General features: G+C 37.4%; 1 protein-coding gene across 2 annotated transcripts in view; it reads left to right on the forward strand.

Annotated features, from left to right (window-relative positions):
• cux2b (cut like homeobox 2b) overlaps positions 1–18,442 on the forward strand; it is a 185,762-nt gene that overhangs the window by 152,805 nt on the left and 14,515 nt on the right. For both annotated transcript variants that reach the window (XM_089119879.1, XM_089119878.1), the window contains exons 5-14: positions 5,486–5,617; positions 6,443–6,554; positions 7,883–7,959; positions 8,046–8,112; positions 12,049–12,097; positions 14,772–14,876; positions 15,107–15,304; positions 16,855–16,913; positions 16,991–17,039; positions 17,265–17,364. In XM_089119879.1, the coding sequence (XP_088976005.1) occupies positions 5,486–5,617; positions 6,443–6,554; positions 7,883–7,959; positions 8,046–8,112; positions 12,049–12,097; positions 14,772–14,876; positions 15,107–15,304; positions 16,855–16,913; positions 16,991–17,039; positions 17,265–17,364 (948 nt within the window). The remainder of the gene's footprint in view (positions 1–5,485; positions 5,618–6,442; positions 6,555–7,882; positions 7,960–8,045; positions 8,113–12,048; positions 12,098–14,771; positions 14,877–15,106; positions 15,305–16,854; positions 16,914–16,990; positions 17,040–17,264; positions 17,365–18,442) is intronic.

Below are 18,442 nucleotides of genomic sequence, written 5' to 3' on the forward strand. Positions count from 1 at the left end.
TGCGACCTGCTTCATACCACTGTAATGTTCAAAAACATGAATGTTTGCACTCATCCATAAACATTATTAGATCCATCAGCTTGACAGCAAGTCCTCATCACTGCGTCATCAACCTACGCCTGTGTTATTGTTGGAAACTGCGCCCTCTTGTGGTGAAAAAAATCTTACATTGTGCCTTTAATGTTAAAAAAATACATACAACTTTAAATTTTACTAATATATTAGTAAATGCTGAACATTAACTTGGACCAATGCTGTAGAAGTATTGCTCATTCTCAGTTCATGTTGACTAACTAATGAAACGTTATTGTAAAGTGTTACCAAAAACTCTTTTGAAACATTATCAAAGTCTTCCCTGTCACTTTTGGTCAATTTTATTAAAATCCTTGCTGAATTAAAGTTTTAGTTTATTTATTAAAAGAAAAAAAATGCTTTTTTTTCTAAACTAAACTTTTTCCAAACTGGCAGATGCTTTTTTTCCAAACTAAAAAAACTAAGTTGTTGTATCACTTCATGCATTCTCTATAAATCGAGCTGATATTGGTGTGCAAGAACCATGCTGTTTGAGCTCCAGGAACAAAAGCCTTGTTCACTTTCAGCTTAGTGTTTACAGCATGCTGTGCACTGAATAATTCTTTTGGAAATAGTCTATGCAGCATGCAGTGATGGAGAGTATATGCTACATCATCGTCATGTGACCTCTTATTGTGCAGGTGGTTTCCAGTTTTCATCATCACCAAATAAATACTTCTGGCAATTCAATAAAGTAGAGTTACAACTGAAATAGCACCAGTAGTGTGGTTATGTGTGGGATAACATACTACCAGAAACATTCCCCAACCCCTTTATTCTCATATTAATGTTTTATACACATGTTGAAATTGATTGTTTTGGTTTTTTGTGTGTGTGGTTATGATTTACAACAGTCTATAAGGGGGGTTGGTGGTATTAGTTAACATGACCTGAAGGCAAACATCCAATCAAGCGTAATGAAGTTATGGAGAAATGAGAAAGCGAGCAGTGTATGTACATGGACGGTTAAAGGACAGATTCATTAAAGATAATCGACGATCCGTGATGTCCAAACCCAGACTCGTCCTCCTTTACCTGCCATTAACACTGCATTTAATCAGGGGATGATTGCATCTGATTTGATAGGATATGTTTGGCACTCTCTAATAGCCGCCATAATCAACATGAATAAACTTTACAGCACAAAGCAAATTGGACAGAATGATGGTTATTTTAGTCTTGCAGATCTGACATCATATTGTATGGGGGGAAACAAATTAACATGCGACGAAAACTGATTTTTCCAAAGTGTTAACTCCATAGACATCATATTTACTAATTAGTGGAGTATAAGATGAAATATATATTTCCCAAAAAAGTTAAATTATTCACAATTAATTGAATTATGTGTGCTACTTGGACATTCTGTATAATTATTATACATAATTAATCCTGTACATAATTATTTTGACTTCCTTTGGTAAATGATGAGCATCAGAATCTTCATTTTTGGGTGGTGTATTATATATGCAATACTATGGTATTTACATTTTTACTCCAATAATAACCTGTTGTCAAAAAAGCATGATTTTTTTAAGGACCTTGGAGTACCATATATATACTATGGTACATAAATGTCAAAAAAAAAGCTTTGCCTGTACCATGATAGAATGATGGTTTATGGTAATTTTATGGTACATTATAAGGTAATATACCAAGATACTGAAATTCATGGACTTCAGGATTTACTATGGTACTGCTATGATGTACACTCACCTAAAGGATTATTAGGAACAGCACACTAATACTGTGTTTGACCCCTTTCGCCTTCAGAACTGAAATTATACGTGGCGTTGATTCAACAAGGTGCTGAAAGCATTCTTTAGAAATGTTGACCCATATTGCCCACATCCAGGGCACGAAGCTCCCGTTCCACCACATCCCAAAGATGCTCTATTGTGTTGAGATCTGGTCATTTTAGTACAGTGAACTCATTGTCATGTTCAAGAAACCAGTTTGAAATGATTTGAGCTTTGTGACATGGTGCATTATCCTGCTGGAAGTAGCCATCAGAGAATGGGGACATGGTGGCCATAAAGGGATGGACATGGTCAGAAACAATCCTCAGGTAGGCCGTGGCATTTAAACGGGTAACACTTTATTTGAAGGGGTGTGCATAAGACTGACATGACACTGTCATAAACATTTTGTTTATGACTTTTAAGTGTCATTCAGTAAATGACGACACTTTTAATGCAAAGTTGACGTTGTTTAAAATGTCTTTGTTATGACAACTTGACATTAACCAAGAAATCATAACCTGTCACAAATATGTCATAACAGGTCTAATTATCAAACTTAAAGAAGTTATTTAGCTTTGTGTTAACATACCATATGTGGTTGGTTTTGACTTTGGTTGTCATGACACAATTATAACTGTGTTATTAATATTCTACTTGTCCTCAAGTAAAGTGGAACACATTGTACTAGTTATAAAGATGTCATTAAGGGTTATTACTCTGTCAAATGCTTTAACAACAGTGTCATTAATATTTCCCCTTACCTCAAGTGAAGTGGAACACTAGTTATGATTTCTTGGTTAATGTCAAGTTGTCATAAAAAATACATTTTTGTCTTGGATTAAACTTTTGTCAAGTTGTCATAACAAAGACATTTTAAACAATGTCAGCTTTGCATTAAAAGTGTCATAATTTACCGAATGACATTCATAAAGCTGAAACATTCATAAAGACTCCTTCATGTTTATGACAGTGTCATGTCAGTCTTATGCACACCCCTTAAAATAAAGTGTTACCTTTAAATGATGCCCAATTGGCACTAAGGGGCCTAAAGTGTGCCAAGAAAACATCCCCAACACCATTACACCACCACCACCACCAGCCTGCACAGTGGGAACAAGGCATGATGGATCCAACACAATCCAATACAATTCTGACCCTACCATCTGAATGTCTCAACAGAAATCGAGACTTATCAGACCAGGCAACATTTTCCAGTCTTTTTGATGAGCTCTTGCAAATTGTAGCCTCTTTTTGCTGGTACCCGGTGGGGTCTTCTGCTGTTGTAGCCCATGAATTTCGAAAGTACCATCCAAAAATCAGATGGTAATCCTAAGTTATTTTGAAACTTACCATGGTACTGAAATTCATTTTTTTCACTAGTACTGAACTTCATGGTCTTTCCTAGAATATCAACTGAAATACTATGGGACCATGCCAGGAAAAAAAATATAAAATGTTTTGCTTTGGTACGTGTGCAAAGAAACATCCCTTCTGATACTGTGTTATTGGTGTCTTTCCCTGGAAATTAAGCAGAAGCCACATGCAATATGTCTCCGGTTTGATCACTTCCCAGTACATTTTAATCCAGATGCATCCCGACATCATTCAGATGCGCAAACACACACTTTAATATCTCAGCGGCTTCCATAATGCGATTTCTGCCGTCTCACAAATGCGTCAAGTTTCTCTGATTGAGGAGAATCTCTGGTTGCGTTTGAGAATAAAGCCTGAAGGGTTTGATCATTAGAACTTAAAAGAAAGCGATAGAGCGCACTGATTTAATCCGTTGTCTTTGTGTAAAAGGAGTTATACTACTCTTAAAAGCAGTGTCCCGAGTGACTGACGCAATATCCACCGTGCTTTTGTAACAAAGCGCACACGTGCATGCGCTCTGCATTTATAAAGTCTCGCATGCCGAGTTATTAAATACGCCCTCGCGGCCTCCACGTCTGACCCCGATTCGGTCGGAGGAAACGTCTTCTGTCCGCGCATTTCCAGGGATGTTTCGCAGCTCCGGTTGAGCGTCGGGGAAAGTGAGCGGATCAGGACCCCTGTCGCGCGGGATGAAAGCCGTCACGGGTCGTGGAGGAAAAAGAAGCGATTTCCCTCTTCTTTTGGTTGTTGAAAGACTTGTATCCCCCCTCCCCGTGCCAGCCCGCTCCCATGAGCCTCCTCGGTTCGGGGAGTCACCTCCTTTGCCAGGTACACAACAGGAGCACGACTCCTCTCTGAGCCGCGCAGAGCTGAACTTTTTCAGGGGAAGAAAGGGAAGACGGAAGATTAAAAACAGCCCTGTGATGTGGAGAGCCGAGTCGCCTCCTGAGGATTCCTGGCATAATAATTTAAATGATCAAATGATCCAGAGGAGACTTGTTAGCGCAGAAACAGCCTCCTAGTTGGCCCCATGGGCCCCTCACTGAGACACATGCATTGCAAAACAGCTCCTCTGTTGTGCTAAAGAATCTCACCTTTTTTTATACACATATATATGCTATTTCTTTTTCGGGTGACTTTTTATCCTCTTCTACTTTGTTGGATTTGTCTAGATAAGTATTTGGGAGCGAGTTAAGCAGCTGAGGTTGGTGCTTTTTAGGCTTGATGTCTGATGTGGGATTTTTTTTTGGGAACGCTCGACAATAAGGACCCGTTAACTACTTTAGTTAACCATGAGCGATGCTTCTAAAGCATGTAATCTTAGTTAGATTTACTAATGCATTATTTAAAAAAAAAAATGCATGTTAATATTAAGCAAATGTAGTGCTCATTGTTAGTTAATGCATTTAATAATGTAAATTTAAAGGAGTAGTTCACTTAAAAAAAAAAGAAAAAAAAAACTTTTGCTGATAATTTACTCATCCAAGATGTCCATGTCTTTCTTTCTTCAGTCGTAAAGCAATTAAGGTTTTTGATGAAAACATTCCAGGATTTTTCTCCATATAATGGACTTCAATGGGTATCAATCTTTTTTCGAGTCATTTCGTTCGATGAATTAACCAAATGACTCAAAAAAAGATTCGCAAGGTGAGCATTTGTGCTTATAAAACTTAAACTTTTTTATTTTATTTTTTAAATGACCACTCATTTCGCTAGATAAGACCCTTATTCAACGCCTGGTGTTGTTTAAAGCCCTTTAATACTCTCATTTAACTCTCATTTGGACCTTGAACCGTTTGGACCCCATTGAAGTCCATTATAAGGAGAAAAATTTCATCAAAAACCTTAATTTCTTTTCGACTGAAGAAAGAAAGACATGGACATCTTGGATGACATGGGGGTGAGTAAATTATCAGCAAAAAAATTTTTTTTTTGAAACTAGTGAACTACTCCTTAAAGGGACCTTATTGTAAAGTGTTACTGATGTTTTAAATGGGAATGATCCCATGAGTCCACAGGATCCGGAGTTTTACTAGAGGGTTTAATATTTCCCTCAGATTGTGATGATGTTAAAGTTGGTCATGCACATTCACGTCGACCAACAGAAAGCTGTTTTGCTTTTATAGTGACTTCAGTGTGAGCGGTGCTATGTGAATCGCTACGCTATTGACAGCTGTTTTTGCACAGGTAACCGCACACTTATTTAGCTTTATGTCTCTTTGTGTGTGTGTGTGTGTGTGTGTGTGTGTGTGTGTGTGTGTGTGTGTGTGTGTGTGTGTGTGTGTGTGTTCGTACAGATCCGGCTCCGCTGCTGGAAGCCACACAGGAGCGACTGGCAGATCTACAGCGTCCGGTCCCTGAAGGTGATGCTCTGGTCACAGAAACCTCTGAGAACTGGAGGAGACACCTGGAGTGCCTTGACAAAGCAGGTCAGAGTCTACACACACACATACACACACCCGCACGCACACACACACACTCACTCACTCACTGACTCACTCACACCACCATACATACACAGACACATGCACACACACACACACATACACACACACACTCACACACACACACTCACACTCTCTTTCTCTCTCACACACACAAACACACTGTAAAATATAACACTTTCGCAGACATTTGCCTGATCTCTAACTGGGGGCTTTTGATAGATTTCTGATGTAACTTCAAACTTTAACCAATTCATGATTTAGGAATTGATTGTTGAATTATTTTTGAGTCCGTCCCCATGATAATGATGTGCACAGATGAACAACAAATGAGTGACGAAGGCAGACGATGACGAGTCCAAACTAACATGATCGTGACTGTTTTCTATGTGAATATATTTTAAAGTGTAATTTATTCCTGTGATCAAAGCTGAATTTTCAGCATCATTACTCCAGTCTTCAGTGTCACATGATCCTTCAGAAATCACTCTAATATGATGATTTGCTGCTCAAAAAACATTTCTGCTGCTTCATATTTTTGTGGGAAGCATAATAATACATTTTTTAAGAGTTAATAAACAGCATTCATTTGAAATAGAAGTCTTTTGTAACATTATTAATGTGTTTAATTTCACTTGTGATCAATTTAATGCATCCTTGCTGAATTGAAATCTTAATTTATATTAAAAAAAAACACTTATGTAATGTTTTAAAATATTCTTAACACTGTTTGATTGCACTTGTTATTCCAAAGAGAATGGGCTAGTTACAATGTTACAACATTTAAATAAATGTGTTTATATCACACAGAGGAGGGGCCTGTAACCGTGGAGACGGGGGAGGCGTCGACTCAGCGGCCCATGATGACACCACACAGCACACAGAACGCCCCGCTCCAAAACCACCAGGACCCGCCGGAAGGGTATGTAACACACTGGAAGTTTTGTTGATTCGTCTCGCCACTAGTGTAGTAGCACTGATCACTTTGATAAAAATAATTACAGTTTTTCTCGATTGTTTACACACATTTCCTGCAAGTATGACACACACACAATCGGCAAAACCCCTCAATTCTAGTGCAAAATGAAACTTTACATTCAAAACAATGTTATATATTCTCAAAATGTTATTTTGTTTTCAAATGACACACACAAACCATCAAATTATAAGAACCAGTTGAACACTGATGTGCTCAATGTAAAACACTATAATCAATGGAAAACACTTCTTCTCCATTCATCATAATGACTTATTGGGCCTTTTTTGTTCAGTGTTACACTTACTACAGACATTACATACATAAGTGTGTTGTAAAATATTTGAGAATATTGTTTTTATATACACAGAACACACAAATACATGGTAACAAATATATTTTATTCTTCCCACAAAAACAATGGGAGATAGATCACACATTTCATACACCCCAACCAACACAAAGTTGCACATACACTGATCTACATACAAAACAACAGAAAAAAATGTTTATGCTGTTACAGTAAAAAAAATATATATATATATATGCTGCATCCTCTCTTCGGTTTTAGTATTTTATGCTAAAGCTCTGATTGCTAATTGTAAAACTGTGTGACGGGTGTTTGCCCATGTGACGAGTCAGTGTGCATTTCTGAATGGCAGTGTGTTCCTCGTGAAAACAAGAGATTTTCTCCATGAAAATTGTGCCAAATGCAGAGAATTTGTGTGTAGTGTTTTGAAAAGAGTGTGTTTTAGAAGTGCGATTTGAGTGTAAAGCAGGAATTGTGCTTGTAGTTCAGCAGAATTGGTTCAGGGGGTTGGTGAATGACTTACATGTTGTGGTCATTGTGTCTCAAGTACCAGAAAATGTGTGTAAACAATTGAGAAAAACTGTAAGCAGAGGCAGGGACACATTGACCAGAAAGGGGTAAATCCCACACATCCCCCCGGCAAATCGCACCCTGAGTATGAGCAAGGTCAAGGTCAAGTTTACTGTATTTATATAGCACATTTACAAACAGTGCTGTACAGATACAGAAAACATCATACAATAAAACATAATAAATAACCAAATAAAACCCTTATAAAACAGAATATGCCAAAAAACAGTAAAAACAATGAGCAGTATGCTACTGTAATCCAACGGCGAATAAGATGTTTACATGAAAGCAGCTGTTGGTTTCCAGAGATCCATTCAAGCGGCTTCCTAATTTCTCAGCGGGGGTTTCAGTCACTTCCTGTTCTGATCTCTGCGACGTCTCTCCGTTTCCACAGGGAGGAACATGAATCAGACATTTCACTGCCTGTCAGACTCGGCCAGGCTGAGGACCGGATCAAAGCGCTTCAGTCATGTAAGATCCGTCTCAAACACTGAGGTCATCCGAGGCTTGATATGAGGTCAGAGGTCAGTAATTGCACCCGTGTCTCTGTCTTACAGCGCTGACCTCGGCCCGAACAGAGCTGCAGGAGCTGAGGTGTAAATACGACAAGGAAAAGGCGGAAAAGTAAGACACTTAATCACCGTGGCGACTGAAAACACGTGTCCATATTATCCTGTTTCATTTCTTTGTGTTCATTGGAATAGTTTCTGTGATTTCATCTTAAGCTACGTGTTTGATTTGTCGGAGCATCTGTTGCTTCTATGAAACATGGTGACTCGGCACACAATTACTCTCATCCAAAATTGAACTTCTCTGACCTTAGCTAAAGGTTTAAAGTTAGTCAAATACCCAACCTAAACTCGGGTTCAACATGGGTTCAAAATCTCTCCAGATTAGCACTTTTGGTCGGGTGCATTGCATTATGGGATACTGCTGTACTTCACAAAATACTTTGCACATATATGTAAAATATAATAGAACTTAAATACTATTACATTATTTCATATAGCCTACAACGCAGACCTCTTAAAGGGATAGTTCACCCAAAAATGAAAATTATGTCATTAATGACTCGCCCTCGTGTCGTTCCAAGCCCGTTCATCTTCAGAACAAAGTTTCTGTCCCTCCATTGGAAATGTGTGTACGGTATACTGTCCTTGTCCAGAAAGGGAATAAAGCACTGAACGCGGATACACAATATAATGCTGAATAAAGTCGTAGTTTTTGTTATTTTTGGACCAAAATGTATTTTCGATGCTTCAAAACATTGTAACTAACCTACTGATGTCACATGACTACTTTATTCCCTTTCTAGTAGAGAATGTCTAATTGAAGAGAATTGGCACTGGCTGGTTACTTCCGGTTTCTGGACTGGCTGCAGTAACGCGTCTCTGTCCATGCGGGGGCGCTCGTGGTCGAGTGCAGAATGAATGGGAGTCAATGGGGTTTCACCCCCAGAAATCCACTTTTCTCAAGATGTAATTTTTTTGTCAAGTAATTTGAAAGTTGCATTCAAAAGGGAGGGCTAAGAAAATACACTTGCATTTTTAAGTTCACTTATCTGCTCTAAAAATCCGTTCAAAACTGTGATGACATCACACAATAGCAGAATGCTAGCGTGTTCCGGCCAACAACGGCCTAACCTGTAAGAAATCGAAAGGACATAAGTACTCGTTCATTCGACTTTTGGCCTATAATCTATATTAAACTTGCGGAATCAACAATAAAATCTATTTTGATTTAACCACAAGCAGGTGAAAGAGACGCATTTAGCCATTTAGCCCCATAGACTGTCATTCATTCTGCACTCGCCCCGTGATCACCTCCAGTGGAATTCTAATGGAACTGCAACCAAGATGATACACAACAGGGCTAATAGGAAGTGCCAAGGCTCTCCATTAGACGGGCTCTGCTTTCTGGACAAGGACAGTATACCGTACACACATTTTCAATGGAGGGACAGAAAACTCTCGGACTAAATCTAAAATATCTTAAACTGTGTTCTGAAGATGAACGGTCTGACGGACATGAGGGCGAGTCATTAATGACATCATTTTCCTTTTTGGGTGAACAAACTCTTTAAACCCTGTCCTTTAATATATTTGCACGTTCATATTAAACCTGAAATAAATCTGGTGCGTTTCCTCTGGGCTTTGTTTAGTTCATATCAAAAGGATATTTCAGTTTCTGTTCAGCTGACAACGCTGATGCACGACTGCATTAGCGATCTTGACTTAGACCGGCTGAGAAACTCGAGGCCCGCGCGGCTCGCGAGCGCACTGAACGGCCCTCTCTTCAGACTAAATTTCTCTGATTGTGCTCTTAAAGCGAATCTCGTCTAATTGAGAAGGTATCTTTGTTTAGCGCAACCTCAGAGACTCGCATGTTTAATCAATCTTTCACTTCTCTTTATTCCGCTGCCTCTCCACCTTTTGAAAATCAACTCCCTGATGGCTGAGAGGAAACCGTTGAACTTCAAACAAACCTTATGAATAATCTCCCCGAGACGCTATTCAAATGAGAGCTCTCTGATTGTGCCGAGCGCACGCGTGTGTGTGGGCATGTTGGGATACGATGATGCCGAACACACCATGACTCACTCGACTCTAATGACAGCAAACCTCGCATTTTAGTGACTTCGGTGTCTCCCTTAAGAACTTTTGAACTTATTTCTTCTATTTGTGGGTTTATTCTCTGGAGTGCAGCACAAGGACCCTTTTTAGGCAGATTCTTGTGGACCCCAGTGTAAATACTGTAGTGGCTGCTGTGTGATTTACATGGCAATGTATTTATATATATCCAACATCAGTGTTTTCCGATATCCAGTGAGTTTCCTTCGCTTGCATCGTAACCAGTGCAGAATTTACTCTTCTAATGCGGGTTTTTTAATGAATCACTCAAATAAACTCTAAAAGTTTCCAGTTTGAATCAGTCTGATGACTCTTTATCTTAATGAACTGGGTTAACCCTCTGAGGTTGTTCGTTTCAGAGTCACACTCGGGGTGTTCGGGTCCAAATGGACCCGAAGGGCGGGATTCATATTTAAAAAAAAAAAAAAATCATGATTTTTTTTTTTTTTTTTACTCGTTTTTTATAATATTTTTTCTTTTCTTTTTTGGTGTTTTGAGAAAATTTAAAAAAAAAAAATTATAATTAGTATTAATGCAATAATTATGACAATTTTTTTTTTACATTTTCAAAATTTATGACAAATAATTGCGACCCACAGTGACAATCAGTTAACTGTACAAACAGCCGAAAGAAAAGGGAAAATGGCTCTTTACAAATTAAACATTTCTTCTTGTTACTACATTCTCTGCTAAATTTCCCAAGTAAAATGTCCTTGTAAACTGTTATACTCCTCCAACAAACACATATTTTCTGCTGAGGTAAACTGCACTGAGCGGATGAATGCGCTTACTCGATGTTTTTTTGTTTTGAAAAATGTCTAATTTTACCCAGAATGCATTGCAGTGTAGTCCTACTTAAAATAGTCAGAGACTTAAAGGAGTAGTTCACTTTAAAAAAAAAACTTTTGCTGATAATTTACTCGCCCCCATGTCATCCAAGATGTCCATGTCTTTCTTTTTTCAGTCGAAAAGAAATTAAGGTTTTTGATGAAAACATTCCAGCATTTTTCTCCATATAATGGACTTCAATGGGGTCCAAACAGTTCAAGGTCAAAAAGACCGAACTGTTCAAAGGGCTTTAAACAATTCCAGACGATGAATAAGGGTCTTATCAAGCGAAACGATCACTCATTTAAAAAAAAAAATAACAAAGTTTAAGTTTTATAAGCACAAATGCTCGCCTTGCTCTGTTCTGTGATGCGCGTTCGTGACTCTCCTGTTCGAACTCGTTCATCAAAATGAACAAATCTTTTCTAGAGTCAACTCGTTCATTTCGTTCGTTGAATGAACCAAATGACTCGAAAAAAGATTTGTTCATTTTGATGAACGAGTTCGAACAGGAGAGTCACGAACGCGCATCACAGAACAGAGCAATGCGAGCATTTGAGCTTATAAAACTTAAACTTTTTTTTTTTATGAGCGATCATTTCGCTTGATAAGACCCTTATTCATCGTCTGGAATCGTTTAAAACCCTTTGAACAGTTTGCATTTTGAACTTAAACTCTTTTGGACCATGAACCGTTTGGACCCCATTGAAGTCCATTATATGGAGAAAAATGCTGGAATGTTTTCATCAAAAACCTTAATTTCTTTTCGACTGAGGAAAGAAAGACATGGACATCTTGGATGACACGGGGGCGAGTAAATTATCAGCAAAAGTTGTTTAAAAGTGAACTACTCCTTTAAGCGCTTTGTGCAACGGTGTCTATCTGAAGTCGGACTACTGTATCTAAGCCATAATCAAAGTCTATCTTTGTGATTTTTAGTTACTATGTTTTTTAATTCCTTTATGTGTAACGTGTAGCTTGGCAAAAAATGTCCAAATAACTCCCTCCCGTTGGTGGCCGGTACTCAGTGAACCGCTTGTCATCACTTCAGTGGGATGTGTGATGGAGGTTGGATGTTTAACGTGTGTTTTGTGTCTTCCAGAGTGGAGGAGATGGGAGCTCTAATGGTGAACCTGGAGAAGGCCAACCAGGTGAGTGTGTGCCCTCCTCTCAGCCTCTGATTGAGACGCCGTCGTCGTGAAGATAATCACCTTCCTAATCAAGCTTTGAGTTTAATTAGACCCTCTTCCTCCCCCACCACCCTCCTCGCCCTCGCTCTCGCAGACCCGTGATTACCCACCACTCTTTCCCATGATGCCGTGCGGGCGGCGGAGGACAGGAGAGAGAGAGATGTGGCGAACGAGGAGGGCTGTTAGTTACTTCATTGCGCTGATTGCTTCCTTTTTTTCCACTGTGATTTGCTTTTTCTCCCTTTGCCAGCAGCTCTTAGATAAATGATTCGAAAATGAGTCATTAATTAGCAGGCCGAGTGTGACAGAGCAGGTAAACAGTTTGAGAAGAAAGTGCCTGCAAGTAAACGCGCACCTCAGCAGAACGGAGCAGACTCGCCGTTTCACCTGCGGATGTTTCTCTGCTCCTGCGAGGCTCGTCTGATTGGGCTTTCGAGGGCGTTCTCGTTCCGTCCGGCCTGATTGTTCATTTGATGATGGATCTCTGCGAATGTTTGGCCCTGATTTGTATTGATTGCTCGGTATTTTACTAAACAACAGTCTGCGTTTACATTGAGTGAAAAGAAGACATAAAAGTGTCTGAAAATCATTGAATGCAAGATATCAAAGTGAGCATCATTTATGTTCAAGAAAGACACGTTTTAAGTCAGTTTGCAAACAGTGCAAATCGAGACAGTATTGACACTAGAGTTATAAACGCGTGAATGTCGTTGTGTTAGAAATAAACTATCAAAGCAAGTGTCATCTGTGCTGAAATGCTGCGGGAGCTTTTCTGGGAACTGCTTCCTCATGGGAAGCTCCGAGTTGGGAAGTCATAATTATGATTCTCGTTCAAGTGATTTTGGTCTTAAAGTGAAATGGATGTGTTTGGGAAATTCATCTTATTTAAAAAGACATGAAGCTTTTTTTTTTAGCATTGATGCTTCGTTAGATGCTTTATCTGTGGCTTTTATCGTTTTTGTGTTGCCATAATGTAAGATGGAAAAGTAGGGTAGTATATTATCACAATTATTAAACCACGTTGACCCTGTAAAGCCTGACAATAATGATCCAACTGTTTATTAGACCCATATAGTGAGGATATGGAGCTCAGATTTTAATCAGAGGCTCAAACTGTGCAAAAATATGCAATTGAATTTGGTGCAGATGAAATTCTGATACTTGTAATGTAAATCAGTGAGATCTTTATAACAGTATAGCAGACTACTTGCATATATGATATTAATATCAGCTGTCAAATCGCAATAATATAGTCTTAGCAAGATGATATTTACTAAGATCAAATGTTTCATGATCAAAGCTCTGTAGTTTTAAAGGGATAGTTCACTTTGAAATTAATTTTTGGTATGTTTTATCTTACCTCGAGGGCATCCAAGATGTAGGTGTCTTTGTTTCCGCAGTAGTTTCAATTTTGATATTTTTAGGTCAAACCGTTCTTGTCTGTCAGTCATATAATGCAGGTCTATGGTCACCACCTTATTAAACATGATTTAATGACTCGTAAATGTAAGTACACATTGATGGCCTAAGACACGAAACGAGCGGTTTGTGTGAGAAAACGAACAGTATTTATATCGTTTTTACCTCGTGTAACCACCACGGACATCGTCAGTTTTTATCGTTAAAGTTTTAAATTAGAAACCTTAGAAATTGGAGTATCACAGTTTCAATTAAACTGTTTGGTTAATTTTTTCTGACTATAATTTCAAACTTTACAGCGTTAAAGGAGTAGTTCACTTTAAAAAAAAACTTTACTCACCCTCATGTCATCCAAGATGTCCACGTCTTTCTTTCCTCAGTCGAAAAGAAATTAAGGTTTTTGATGAAAACATTCCAGGATTTTTCTCCATATAATGGACTTCAATGGGAACCAAACGGTTCAAGGTCCAAATGAGAGTTTCAGTGCAGCTTCAAAGGGCTTTAAACGACACAAGACGATGAATAAGGGTCTTATCTAGCGAAACGATCACTCATTTAAAAAAAATAACAAAGTTTAAGTTTTATAAGCTCAAATGCTCGCCTTGCTCTGTTCTGTGATGCGCGTTCGTGACTCTCCTGTTCAAACTCGTTCATCAAAATGAACAAATCTTTTCCCATCAACTCGTTCATTTTGTTCGCTAAATGAACCAAATGACACGAAAAAAGATTTGTTCATTTTGATGAACGAGTTCGAACAGGAGAGTCACGAACGCATCACAAAACAGAGCAAGATGAGCATTTGAGCTTATAAAACTTAAACTTTGTTGTTGTTTTTTTTTAAACGAGCGAACGTTTCGCTTGATAAGACCCTTATTCATCGTCTGGAATCGTTTAAAGCCTTTTGGACAGTTTGCAGTTTGCACTGAAACTGTCTTTTGGACCTTGAACCGTTTGGTTCCCATTGAAGTCCATTATATGGAGAAAAATCCTGGAATGTTTTCATCAAAAACCTTAATTTCATTTCGACTGAAGAAAGAAAGACATGGACATCTTGGATGACATGGGGGCGAGTAAATTATCAGCAAAAGTTTTTTTTCAAAGTGAACTACTCCTTTAAGTGTGATACAAGTGTCTGAAAACTTCTTGGCGTTACGGTACACACAAGCTGGATGTTCAGCTCCTCTAAAGTTGTGCAAACTTGTGTGTTTGATGTCAGAGAGCAGATTTGGCCCAGAGGGAGGTGGAGAGGCTGAGGGAGAAGCTCGCCGGCACTCAGAGCACTTCTAAAGGGACCGGCCCGTCAGAAGACCGACCCAACGAGGTAAAGACCGAGTCTCGCTTTTAGATGAAAGCCGGACGCCACAAATTGCTACCTTAACATGTCCAATCAGAAGTGCAGGGAAATAATCACTTGCTCCCACACCACTGGAACCTCATTAGTGGCTCTTTGAGGCGTCGTGATTACAGGAAGCCAGAGAGCGGGATGGTATTTTGAAGTTGAAAAGAGAGTTTCATGTCCCCCTGATCTCCTCCTTTCATTGGTGGTCTCAGGAGAGGGAGCGTGAGGAGCGAGACGAGGGCTCGCTGTCACGGCTGGAGGTGGTGCTGTTCTCCAAGGACAGAGAGATCCTCAGACTGCTCGAGAACGTCCAGAGACTCCAGTTCACCTTACAGGAAGTCCAGGACTCGTCGGCCAATCAGATAGCAGAGCTGGAGCGGCAGCTGGCCTATAAGTCAGAAGTTATAGAGGTGAGAGCAAATCAAACTTCATTCATATGAGGTCAGTATATTATAGTTTAAAAGTATACTTTTACCAGCAGCTTAAAGGAGTAGTTGACTTTTGAAAAAACTTTTGCTGATAATTTATTTCCAAGATGTCCATGTCTTTCTTTCTTCGGTCAAAAAGAAATTAAGGTTTTTGATGAAAACGTTCCAGGATTTTTCTCCATATAATGGACTTCAATGGGGTCCAAACGGTTCAAGGTCCAAATGAGAGTTTCAGTGCAAACTGCAAACTGTTCAAAGGGCTTTAAATCATTCCAGACGATGAATAAGGGTCTTATCAAGCGAAACGATCGCTCATTTCAAAAATAAATAAAAAAGTTTAAGTTTTATAAGCTCAAATGCTCGCCTTGCTCTGTTCTGTGATGCACGTTCGTGACTCTCCTGTTCAAACTCGTTCATCAAAATGAACAAATCTTGTTTCGATTCATTTGGTTGATTCAAAGAACGAAATGAATTGAGTTCGAACTCTCATTTTGAGAGTTCGAACGTTACTTTATTTTTGAAATGACCCCTTGTTTCACTAGATAAGACCCTTATTCATCGTCTGGTGTCGTTTAAAGCACTGAAACTTTCATTTGGACCTTGAACCATTTGGACCCCATTGAAGTCCATTATATGGAGAAAAATCCTGGAATGTTTTCATCAAAAACATTAATTTCTTTTCGACAGAAGAAAGAAAGACATCTTGGATGACATGAGGGTGAGTAAATTATCAGCAAAAGTTTTTTTTTAAAAAGTGAACTACTCCTTTAATTGTTTCTATGTAACTCGTTAACCACTGTTGCAGTTTGTCTTGTTTTAAAGTTGCATTTCCTTCATTAATATTTTCCACCTCTTGCATGTTGTTTATTAAATGTTTTTGGCTAATTTGATTATGATTTAAGTTTGATTTCAGATTTCAGTCACATATAGTATTCTCAGCTTCATTTACAGTACTTTTATCTAAGGCAGTTTACATTACATCTAAAAGTCCAGAGATTCATTACGTGTGTAAAATAGTGCACAAATTGTGTAAATAAACAAACTTTCTGTAAACTGCCATTCAAACTTTTTTTTTTTAAAAGAAATTAACATTCATTAAGCATCAAAAGTGACAAAAAAGACATTTATAATGTTACAAAATATTTAAATTTCAATTAAGGAATCCTAAAAAATATAGTGCATCAGTTTCCACAAACTATCAGAAATGATCAATAATAATCAGAGATGAAGGATCATGTGACACTGAAGACTGCAGTAATGATGCTGAAAATTCAGGAATACATTATATTTAAAAAAAAAAAACAGTTTTTTGAAATCGCAATGATGTATCAAATAAATGCAGTCTCTGTGAACATAAAAGATGATGCAAAATTTAGCAGTTTCATGCAATTTTAAATCAATGTGTGTTTCTTTCTTATACATTTTACAAGAAACCAGACAGATCAGACTACAACATATTGGTTCTTTCAGCTTCTCTCATGACTGTATTGATTTAACAATGACCCATAATTAACATCGTGATGTGTCTGTAGACCCTGGAGGCCAAACTACAGTCCCAGATGGATTATGAAGAGATCAAAACAGAACTCAGGTGAGCTTCCCAGGAACACAGATATAGCGATGATGCATCAGGACGATGATGTTAACGTGTGGTTGTGTGTCCTGCAGCATCCTGAAAGCCATGAAACTGGCATCAGCCAATGGAAGTTCATCCCAGGTGAGTGAAACAAGTGTTATTCCTGCAAAGAGCTTTAGGATTTTTAACAGCTTTGCATTTTATTGACGTAAGGTTACGGACCCTCTCGACTAAAGGACAAATAAACTCATCCTTGTCAATGAGGAAACGCCACAGTGATCTGTGTGTAAACGCCTCGCTAGCATCATCCATAATGTAGATCTGCATTGATCATGAGAGTTTAACTGCCTGTGTGTGTGTGTGTAGGAATCGGCCAAAACCACTGAGGCACTGCTGCTGGACAAAGAAGCCTTTCTCCCCTCTCACAAATTTCTTGTGGATAAAGTCCGAGTTTCACACAACAGCGGTGAGTCTGTTTCCGCACACGGACGCGCCACTAAACTCTTCCATTCTATTTTAAAGTACCTCGTAGAAGGGTTATTATAGTTAACTAAAACTAAAACAATTAGAAATATATATATATTTTTGTTAATTAAATAAATTTGAACTGAAATGAAATAAAATATTATTGAATTTATTTTATAAACAATATTTTATTTTAGCTGGTTATCAAAGCAACATTTCTCATTTTCATTTAGTTTAACTTGATCTACTGAAAAAAAAATATATGCACTTTATATAATTTTATAACTATATATATATTTATATAACTATAACTTTATATATTTTTTTTAAAAATATAACTAGCCTAATAAAAAAAGACAAACACGCACAACAAAATGACCATTTCTTTTTACTAAAATTACAATAAAAGTGGTTAATAGTTCAAAATATTTTATATATATATATATATATATATATATACTGATACTCTATATAATAGTATCTGAGTGATACTAAAATAAAATACAGCTAGACATTTTATGTGGTAAAATATGTTAGCTAAATTGTATCATTCTATATATATTGTTTGTGTTTTTATTTATTAACTTTGTTATTAAATGAAATATTTACTAATAATGTGTATATATGATTTATATATGTTTGTTAATCTTTAATTAAACGTCAATTAAAATTAGTGATTAAATTAAATTGAAATAGTACAAATATTTTTTAATATTTTTAACTGTATAAATGAATTTTAATTTTAAATGTAATTGTTTGTTATTAAATTAATTCATTACTAATAATGTGTATATATGATTTAAATATGTTTGTTAATATTTAATCACCGATTAAAATTAGTGATTAAATTAAAATGAAATAGTAAAAATATTTTTAAAATATTTTAAACTGTATAAATGGCTTTTATTGAATTTTAAATTTATTTTTTTGTTATTAAATTAAATCATTACTAATAATGTGTATATATGATTTATATATGTTTGTTAATATTTAATCATCAATTAAAATTAGTGATTTAATTAAAATGATTGAAAGTATTTTTTAACTGTTTAAATGGCTTTTATATATGTATATGTCAA

The sequence above is a fragment of the Pimephales promelas genome, chromosome 14 (genome assembly GCF_988280905.1).
Source record: "Pimephales promelas chromosome 14, fPimPro1.hap1.1, whole genome shotgun sequence".
Classification (NCBI taxonomy): domain Eukaryota; kingdom Metazoa; phylum Chordata; class Actinopteri; order Cypriniformes; family Leuciscidae; genus Pimephales; species Pimephales promelas.